At 51.6% G+C, this 10294-nt stretch overlaps 1 protein-coding gene across 4 annotated transcripts in view; it reads left to right on the forward strand.

The window, feature by feature from the left end:
• The window catches only part of osbpl8 (oxysterol binding protein-like 8), a 59608-nt gene extending 49314 nt beyond the window's left edge, over positions 1–10294 (forward strand). For 2 of the 4 annotated variants that reach the window (XM_084701661.1, XM_084701662.1), the window contains 15 exons: positions 10–169; positions 832–1057; positions 2082–2266; positions 2476–2557; positions 2700–2798; positions 2974–3070; positions 3246–3344; positions 3584–3681; positions 3825–3914; positions 4760–4896; positions 5635–5820; positions 6283–6436; positions 7245–7350; positions 7755–7860; positions 7967–10294. In XM_084701661.1, the coding sequence (XP_084557787.1) occupies positions 10–169; positions 832–1057; positions 2082–2266; positions 2476–2557; positions 2700–2798; positions 2974–3070; positions 3246–3344; positions 3584–3681; positions 3825–3914; positions 4760–4896; positions 5635–5820; positions 6283–6436; positions 7245–7350; positions 7755–7860; positions 7967–8099 (1958 nt within the window). In that variant the 3' untranslated portion in view covers positions 8100–10294. The remainder of the gene's footprint in view (positions 1–9; positions 170–831; positions 1058–2081; positions 2267–2475; positions 2558–2699; positions 2799–2973; positions 3071–3245; positions 3345–3583; positions 3682–3824; positions 3915–4759; positions 4897–5634; positions 5821–6282; positions 6437–7244; positions 7351–7754; positions 7861–7966) is intronic. The other 2 variants (XM_084701663.1, XM_084701664.1) reach the window with 1 other exon arrangement.

Raw genomic sequence — 10294 nt, forward strand, 5'->3', positions numbered from 1 at the left:
GTGTTCCAGGGCGGTGCTGGATGGATGCTCTGGAGCTGGCTCTGAAGTGCTCCAGCCTGCTGAAGCGGACCATGATCCGGGAGGGCAAGGAGGAGCTGGCCAGCTCTGGGGAACACTCCCACATCAACTTCTACAGCCTGCTGAGAGCCCACAACATGCAGGGCTTCCAGTGAGTCCGGCCCCCCTGCTCTCTCCGTCAATGGCACCCCAACCCACCCCCCCATGGAGTCTGCCCCCCCCACCCCCACCACCAACCCCATCATCTATCCACCCCCCCCCCCCTTCCTCTCCTCAGCCTGTGTGAGGAGAATACAGAGTAGCAGAGTGTAACTGGTCCAGTGTGGGCGTTCTCTCTCCTCATGGAGTCAGAGGAAGCTTTCTTCTCGAGGCTTTGAACTTGTTGACAGAGTTGTGGAGGAGCGATGCTCTGGGGTCCGGGAACTCTCCGGCTGCTCCTACCACTCTGTTCTGAGGAGACGACCCAGGAGATCCCCTGTTATGGACTGGCTGGGGAAACTGCAGAGATGATCAATGCCTGCATGTTGTCCTGTACTGTTTGGAGGTCATGCTGCGTTACTGGGCTGTAGACGTAGCTAGATGGGTAGTATGGGTATGTGGATCATTAGAATTGATCAATGGGTTGACAGGTACTTTCCCCTCAAATAGTTAGTCATTACAGCCGTGTATCAAAAAAGTGATACACAAATTATACGCAAGTGACTCCCAAGACAAGTGAAAAGACAAGTACCATACACTGTAGTGTACTACCCAGTGATGTGGTTCTGGTGCGAGTGCTAGGCTGTAAACACCGAGCCCCTCCTCCCTCCCCAGGTTCAACGACAGCGACCAGTTCAAAGACCCGGACCTGTACTCGGACAAGTCCGACCGGGAGAACGAGCCGGACCACGAGGAGTCGGACCCGGAGGGCCTGGAGAAGAGCGAGGAAAGCGACAGCGACACGTCGGAGCGCCAGGACGACTCGTACATCGACCTGGACCCCAACGAGGCCCTGCGGGAGACCCCCTACCTGGAGCAGTCTCACGAGGAGCTGGGAGAGGTGAGAGGCACGCCCTGATTGGCTCACAGCACTAAGGCTGCATGTATCGGCGATTGTTATTGGCTGCTTTTGTGCTCGAAGGAGGAGCTTTGGGGCGAGGCGTGAAGAGACATGCTCTGATTGGCTCGTGTGACGAGTAGAATAATCGACGAGAATGGGTCGAACTCACTCGGTATAAATACCAGGCGAACCTTTGTTTTAATCGAGTCGGAAAGGAAAGGGCATCGGATCAGCTTGAATCTAAATGTCGGGGTTAGAGGTGTTTGTGTGCCTGCGCGTGAATGCGCGTGTGTGAGGTATATTCGTGACTCACCAAGTCCATGTGCAGCATCCATTAGAATGAAGCCTCTTGACAGCCCCTCTTTCATCCCCACAACATAGCTCCTCCACACACACACACACACACACACGCTCCTCAGGCAGCACCGCCCCCCAACATCCACAAAGACAGAGCCTACCTCCCCTCCCAGCCCCCACCCATCCCGGCTTCAAAACAACACTTGTCTGTTTCCACACAAACACACACACACACACACATACTGCTTAGCTCACCCTTGACAGGATTCTCACTGCAGTGAAGATGCTACTGGGAAGCTGAACATCCTCTCGCTGGGTGAACACACTAGCGTGAAAGCCAGCAAGAAAACACACGTCTAAGATGCATGTCGTGAAGAAGTGTCAGAGGTTTCAAAAAAAGGGTCTTATATAACGTACTCATCTGCATGAAATATTGAACCGTTTTCTGCTGGCTCCAGAAATAGCCGTGGTAGGGCCCAGTGTCAGAGAGAACTTTCCGGAGGTGTAGGGTGTTGGAGCCGGAGTGAGATGGTGTCAGTCTGGCGTGTCTTTATTTAACTTCCTCACTCCCTGAGGTCAGGACACACGGAGGAGGGTGGAACGAGATAATCACCTGATGGGGCGACAGAAGATAGACTTCCCTCAGAAACGTTTGGCACTTAATTGAGATGCTTGTTTTGTAGTTGAGGCTCAAGGTTGCGTGTGTGTGTGTGTGTGTGTGTCCCAGGCTGGCGAGGCCTCCCAGACGGAGACGGTGTCGGAGGAGAACAAGTCTCTGATCTGGACCCTGCTGAAGCAGGTGCGGCCGGGCATGGACCTGTCCAAGGTGGTGCTGCCCACCTTCATCCTGGAGCCCCGCTCCTTCCTCGACAAGCTCTCCGACTACTACTTCCACGCAGACTTCCTGTCCGAGTACGTATCAACTTCCTGTCTGGTGACGCTCTGAGTACAGCGCCGGCTGCCAGGACAGTACAATCACACGACAGAACAGGTTGTGGATTTGCGCATCAATTAAATGAAGGAAGAGTAATTCTAAGACACGGCTGCTTACACTGGCTGTTTTTTTGTTTGTTGAGTTCTTCTGTTCTCCCCCTCATGTTCCACCTCTCTTGGTTCTCCAGGTCTGCAGTTGAGGAGAACGCCTACAACAGGATGAAGAAGGTGGTGAAGTGGTACATCTCGGGGTTCTACAAAAAGCCAAAGGTGAACCGGAAACACCACAACATGTCTGTTCCTTCTGAACACTTGGTCAGGCTGTCAGTGTGTGTGTGTGTGTGTGTGTGTGTGTGAGGGTGTCAGTCCCTCAGTAAACGGGAACACTGAACACTTCCTCTCCCAAACACAGGGCCTAAAGAAGCCGTACAACCCCATCATCGGCGAGACCTTCCGCTGCATGTGGCTCCACAGTAAGACCAACAGCAAGACCTTCTACATCTCTGAACAGGTGAGCCTGCTGGCGCCCTCTGCAGGACCTAGTGGTGGATGTCTCTTGACTTCCTGTTCCTGTCACCTGACTTCCTGTCTCCTGACTTCCTGTCTCTTGACTTCCTGTTCCTGTCACCTGACTTCCTGTCACCTGACTTCCTGTCTCCTGACTTCCTGTTCCTGTGTCCACCCAGGTGTCCCATCATCCCCCAGTGTCGGCCTTCTACGTCAGCAACAGGAAGGATGGCTTCTGTCTGAGCGGCAGCATCCTGGCCAAGTCCAAGTTCTACGGTACGCCGCAAACGTCAACACACAGGACAGAGCCTCATGGTACCTTATCAGGACCATGTCTCCCTAGTGAGAACAGCATCGCAGGGTCGTGTTAACACGCTGTACTTTCATGAGTGCCGTGCTGGGATGTGCTCAGCTGATCGTTCCTCGTGTGTGTGTGTTTGTGTGTCTGCAGGAAACTCCCTGTCGGCCATACTGGACGGAGAGGCTCGTCTGTCCTTCCTCAACAGGGGCGAGGACTACGTGATGAACATGCCCTACGCCCACTGTAAAGGTACGCCCTCTCACCTCCGACGCCCCCCCCTACACCCTGCTGTCCTGCTGCGCTCTTCTGCTCGGGGGAGCTACACAAACGCGGCTGCGTAGTAAGAGTAGTGTTCCTCCATGTGATCTCCACCTCGGGTGGTTTGGAGCTGGAAGGGATGGTATCGTCTTTGTTCTGCTGACGGTCCAGACAGTGATAGCCTTCTCTATTTCCTTCTCCTCCTCCCTCCCTCTCCCTCCCTCTCTCAGGTATCCTGTATGGCACCATGACCCTGGAGCTGGCAGGTCAGGTGACCATCACCTGTGAGAAGACAGGCTACAGCGCCCAGCTGGAGTTTAAACTCAAGGTACAGCCAGCCCGACAGTCACCTAATATGACTGTTCTGTTACTGTTGGGGTTGTTTTCCTGCCCTGTGTCCTTCCTGTACTGAGCTGCTTTACATGAGCTGGTTCTGCCTCTCTCACCACAACCTGTTTGGCCGACCTCCAGCCGTTCCTGGGCAGCAGTGACAGTGTGAACCAGATCTCTGGGAAGATCAAGCTGGGGAAGGAGGTCCTGGCCACGCTGGAGGGACACTGGGTGAGTTAGCCGAGGGAGCAGAGAGGGCCCCGCGCGCACACGCCCTCCCCTCGCGGGCCTGGTCCCACGCGTGGCATCCGGCGGCGGCGTCTTGTCGGTCGTGTTGCATGTGCTTGTGGGGGATGAGCGTGAGCCTGGGGAGGCTGTGTAGATGTGGGGCCGGTGAGCTGTATGACTGAGGAGGCTCGCTGTGCTCCGTGGAGGAGGTGATGCGTACGCAGCCAGGCCTGCTGGAGGCTGATCAGACTGTGGGCACACAGTGTGTCGGGGTTTCATTTTGGGTCTGGCCGTGTTCGGCTGTATCACTGTGCCCTCCCTCCCAGCACGAGCCAAGCCTCACTGCAGACTGTGTGTGTATGTGTCTCACATAACAATCTCCTGGATTATTATTCTGTCTCACTCCATCCCAGGGTCTTCTGGGTAATTACCTCTCAGTCTGGATGTGCTTGGTTCTGGGGGTCTGTGACTAGAATCACAATCAGTGTGTGTGTGTGTGTGTGTGTGTGTGTGTGTGTGTGTGTGTGTGTGTGTGTGTGTGTGTGTGTGTGTGTGTGTGTGTGTGTGTGTGTGTGTGTGTGTGTGTGTGTGTGTCTGCGTGTGTGTGCGCGTGTGTGTAGGCCCTCATCCATGGACGGGTCGATACTGAAACAGCTCTTTCACTCATTTGCTGTCAGTTCTGCACTGCCTGTTCGATACCTGAACAATGACTTGACAAATAAGTGTGTTAAGTTAGTGGATATGCGTTTGTAAGACGGAACACTTGGCCTTAGTCTAAACTGATTCGAATGCTGTGTGTTGCGTGTGTGTGTGGTACTCTGCCTAACGACAGTGGTGTGTGCTTCCAGGACAGTGAGATCTTCATCAACGATAAGAAGACGGGGGTGGTGGACACCTTCTGGAACCCCACCCCCGACCTGAGGCAGAGCCGGCTGACTCGCTGCACCGTGCCTCCGGAGGAGCAGGGCGAGTACGAGTCTGAGAGGTACCACACCGCACACCTCGACAGAGATACCACACAGAGATACCATAGAGATACCACACGTCTACAGAGATACCATACAGAGATACCATAGAGATACCACACGTCTACAGAGATACCATCCAGAGATACCATAAAGATACCACACGTCTACAGAGATACCATACAGAGATACCATAGAGATACCACACGTCTACAGAGATACCATACAGAGATACCATAGAGATACCACACGTCTACAGAGATACCATCAAGATACCACACGTCTACAGAGATACCATACAGAGATACCACACATGTCCATAGAGATACCACACGTCTACAGAGATACCATAAAGATACCACACGTCTACAGAGATACCATACAGAGATACCATAGAGATACCACACGTCTACAGAGATACCACACATGTCCATAGAGATACCACACGTCTACAGAGATACCACACATGTCCACAGAGATACCACACGTCTACAGAGATACCACACATGTCCATAGAGATACCACACGTCTGCATAGAGATTCCAAACATCTATGTAGAGTTCACCATCTGCTGCTCTCTACACATGTACCTACCAGCCTCTGTCATGCTGCTCATGAACCTCCTCTTTCACAACAACCTCTTTCTTTCTTTCTTTCTGTTCTTTAACATGTTATTTTGTACCGTTCATCCACTGTGTCCCTTAGTGTCATGTCTGTTGGCTGATTGCCCCCCCCCCCCTCCTCCCCCTCTCTGCCAGGCTGTGGCAGCATGTGACTCGAGCCATCAACAACAAGGACCAGACCGAGGCCACCAACGAGAAGTTCATCCTGGAGGAGGCCCAGAGGAAGTCTGCCCGAGAGCGCAAGGCCAAGTGTGAGGAGTGGGTCCCCTCTCTGTTCGAGCAGGACTCCGTCACTGGGGAGTGGCATTACCGCTATGCCGAGTGAGTCGCCCCCTGCTGGAGGCCTACATGGGTCGCATGCTGGGGCTGGGGCCTGGACCGGGGCTGGGGCCTGGACCGGGGCTGGGGCTGGGGCCTGGACCGGGGCTGGGGCTGGGGCCTGGACTGGGGCTGGGGCCTGGACTGGGGCTGGGGCTGGGGCCTGGACTGGGACTGGGGCTGGGGCCGGGGCGTGGGTGGATGATGGGTGTTGGGTGGGCGGGGTTGTCAGGTCAAACTGAGTGTCTGAACTTCATCTTTTGGAATGTGGACATTTCCTGGCACTGTGCCCAGCAGTTCAGCTTGGTCTACTGGAGCCTGGTGACCTCTAGTGGATGGAGGTGGTCACAACATCACCCACTGGTGTCCTGATTCCTCATCTTTTTTTCTCTCTCTCTTTTTCCATTTCTCTCCATTCCTCCCCTCTCTCTTTTCACCCACCCCCCCCCCCCCCCCATCTTGCAGCACCCGCCCGTGGGATCCTCTGAACGATATGATTCAGTTTGAGAAAGACGGCTGGATCCAGACTAAGGTTCGCCACCGCACCCCTATGGTACGTTCTGCCAGTGTTATTAGTCTCAGTAACCAGGGGCCGCGGAGGGACAATTGCAAGTGCCAGGTAGGTCGACCACCTGACCCGCCGTCACCCACACGCCTACGGCCCTGTTCGCCAAAGACCTTTTTTCTTTTCTTTTTTTTTTCTTTTTTTTTTTTGGGGGGTTTTGGTTTTCTCCTCGTTGCCGCTTCTTCAGTTCTTATCACTGCCCGTCCGTTTGCTGCCTGCGCTCTCTGCCCCAACCATTCACCAAACAGTACACACACCGCCATCGCCTGTGATTGGCTGCTTCTGTGTGGGCGCCGCCCACTGCACCCCCCATGTCGTCTGTTTCTCCGGCGTTGTCACATGGACCACTTTGTCATGTTTTTGTTGCTGGTTTTGTTGCCCTCATATTTAAAGGCTATTTTGTCTTTCAGTTGCTCTGCGCTCTATATGCTATAAACTGTACAGTATTCAGTTGCACAATGTCAGTGTGTGTGTGTGTGTGTGTGTGTACATGACCATTTATGAAGGTGTGTTAGAAAGTTCCACCAGAATGTGGTCAATTATCACTCTGGCATGCATCACAGCTGATCACTACCAAACTCATTAGTGATTAGCATGTTGTATAGTGCAGGAGTGCGTACATTTTTGTCAGCCTTTGTTAGTTAGATTGATGTGTTTCATTGTTAACCTATGCTATCCTACTTGTTAGTATACCTGATTTTAAAACCTACACATTAAGTCACTTCTGTTAAAGCCGTATTATAGTTTTTCCTACCAGATGGAGTGATGATTGTGTGTGTGTGTGTGTGTGTCACATTGATTTGGTGTCTGGTGTCTTTGGCTCCGTCTTCATGCGTGTGTGTGTGTGTGTCTGGTTGCCTAGGTGACGGGGCCAAAGAGAAAGCACAAGCAGAGCGACAAGCTGAAGAGTCCTGAGAGCGGCTGCTCCTCACCTGAGCCCGACCGCCAAGACTCCTCTGGCAGCGAACGTGAGTCACACACATACACACACACATACTATGCAGAGGCAATACACACACACACACACATACATACAGACACACACAGTCTACATTTTAGCAAACTTCTCAGCATAGAGGCCCCCTGGCCAAAGATTGTTCCAGCATTGTAACCGAACTCTCACACACAACACACACTTCACGAGTACACTTCCTTAGCTCACATCATATAGCCGTACACCAACCTCAAGGCAGGCAGAACCTCCCCCCTCATAGCATGTGTTAGCGTGTGTTAGCATGTGTTAGCGTGTGTTAGCTTGTGTTAGCGTGTGTTAGCATGTGTTAGCATGTGTTAGCATGTGTTAGCATGTGTTAGCGTGGGTTCGTAGACACGTCCTGCCTCTGCTGACCTCGGTGCTGCTCCTGCCTTTCAGGACACAAGAGCAAGCACACCAGCCGCTTAAGGAAGAAAGGAACGGACCTCAGTGAACTTCAAAGTGCCATTGATTCTATAAAACAAACGCAGGAGGATATTAACAGGTGGGTGGGAGCGAGCAAGCGAGCGCGTGTGTGTGTATGACTTAAGTGGTGTGTATGACATGAATGTTCATGAACGAAATAACCGTGTGTGTGTGTGTTCCCTCAGGAGCATCAGTGTGCTGCGTAGCCGAGCGGCGGGCCAGGCAGCGTCTGAGGGAGGCTTCCTCCAGCAGAGAGACTACGCCATCATCATCTTCCTCATCTTCGTTCAGGTCTTCATCAACCTCCTCTTCAAGTAGCAGCCGCAGCAGCCATAGCCCTCGGAGAGGGCGAGAGACGGAGAAAGAGAGTCACACACTCACACACACACACTCGTCCGACTCCAGGACTCTGCAGGGGGGGTCTACAGACCAAGGAGTCAGGGACTCTCCAGGACTCTGCAGGGGGTCTACAGACCAAGGAGTCAGGGACTTGACCTGCCTCCAAAACCCCCCAAACACGACCCCCCCTCACCCCTGAAAAGTCTCTCTTCTCTTATGAACGTCCTAAACGAAGGGCCGCAACCACACACGTCCGGAACACAAGCCCTCCTGAGGAAGACACGACACATGAACACTGTTTTTAAAGTCTATTTATTTTTTACTCGCTCGCTGTTACCACGGACAACTGTCAGATCCATATTTTTCAAAAAGGAGACTGGGGCGAGGTGGTCATGGCTTGAAAAGGGGAGAGTGTGGCCTATGGTCTTTTCCCATCCTATGGAGTATGAAAAGCTGGGGCGTGAGCGCTGGGGCGGCAGAGGCCATTTCAATGAGAGAACAGAGCTGCGTTTCACCTTTGACAAGGCTGTTCTCCCCCGCTCTCCTACCGCCCCCCACACACAGGGAGTGTTTTCCACCAAAATCATGATAAGTCATGAGAAAACATGTTTATTTTATTATCATTTTTTTTATTAAGATGTTTTTCTCTTCCCCTTTTTGTTTGGTGTGTCCTTTTTGTGAGTAGGCTTTGACTTGGAAAAAGGGAGCAGGGGGTCGAAAAAACACGTTGAAGTGGTCCAAATATATGTGACTTTTCTGAATTATTTTGAAATGGCTTGAATTTCTCAATTGGACGGCAAAACAAGACCGGAAAAAAAAATAAAGGAAGGCAAACTGTAACAAAGAAAGAAGGTTAAGAGAATAATTTCCTGAATTCTTCATTCTTAATTTGCTGTTCAAATCAAAGGAAAGACTCCTCTCATATTTTGCATACAAGGACAATGTAAAAACATAGATGCTTGACATGAACTATATCCGATTAGCATGTAAGGTACGAGGAACGTTCCGTTGACTATTACCCTATGCTGTCTTAACGTTACTATGACAAACTAGTCACACTTAGTAGTATGGTGGGAGTGAGGAGGACATGTACTTTTAGAGTTTCTATTCTCACCATTGTCGACAATGCAGAATATTAGTTAGACATCCAGAAGTTAGGCCAGCCAAACACGGTGTGTAGAGTAGAACGGCGGCCCTTGCCCAGTGTAAATAGCAATGGGACTGTTTCACTGCTAGCAGTTGTGTCTTATTCCACGAGACACACCCACACACGTCCACTGCTGTGCGTGCTAGCCAGTCTCAAACACCCATTGACCTGTGTGTCTTCTGTATGTCGGCAGCGCGTGCGCGTGCGTGCGTGCGCATCATCGTCACCGCCTCGTCACTCTCATCTTAGCAGAAAATACAAAAGACAGACGTTAGAATGTGGTCGTGAAATACAACAGTGCCTTTTCTGAGCGTGGGGAGGGGGGGCGGGGTTGGTGGGATGGGGTAGGTGTGTAAGGGGAGGGGGGGAGAGGGGGCATAATCAGTGTTTGGAGTGGACGTGCCATATGACGCCTTAGAGAAGTGTCCTGATTGGCTCCCCTCCCCGGCCCCTTCCACCCCCCCCCCCCCCACCCGTGAGCGTTGTCGCTGCAAGTTTTCCGGAAGCTGACTCCTGCCACTGAGGAGAGAGAGGAGACTTTCTTTTCTCTCTCCCTCCGATTCATCCCTCCATCCTTCTCTTTCTTTCTCTTTCTCTCACTCTCTGTTCTCTTTCTCACTTCCTCTCTCTCACTCTATCTTCACCGAGGCACTAAAACCAAGGGAACAACCCGTGTATCTGCTTGTTGTCGTCATGTTGCTGTAATCTACAGAAAATGTATTGTATTTTATGTTTTCTATGTGGCACAATTTTGCTTCTAGAATAACTCATTGTTTCGTTTTTTTTTTCTCTTTTTTTTTTTTTCCAGTACAGATACACACAGGTGATTATGCTGTAGCAGTTCTGTTCCCTGTTGTTATTGCGGTTGCACAGGAAGATTTTCCTTGACCTGGTTTTCATATCAAACTCCCTTCTCACTCTTCTTGTACCGCAGGTATTTATTTGTATGACATAAAATGACTTCCTGATGGAAGTTTTGTTGTTACATGTAACATATCACCAAATAAAACAAATTACATTCCCTCTT

Source organism: Hypomesus nipponensis, chromosome 7 (assembly GCF_054491055.1).
Source record: "Hypomesus nipponensis isolate SF chromosome 7, ASM5449105v1, whole genome shotgun sequence".
NCBI lineage: Eukaryota > Metazoa > Chordata > Actinopteri > Osmeriformes > Osmeridae > Hypomesus > Hypomesus nipponensis.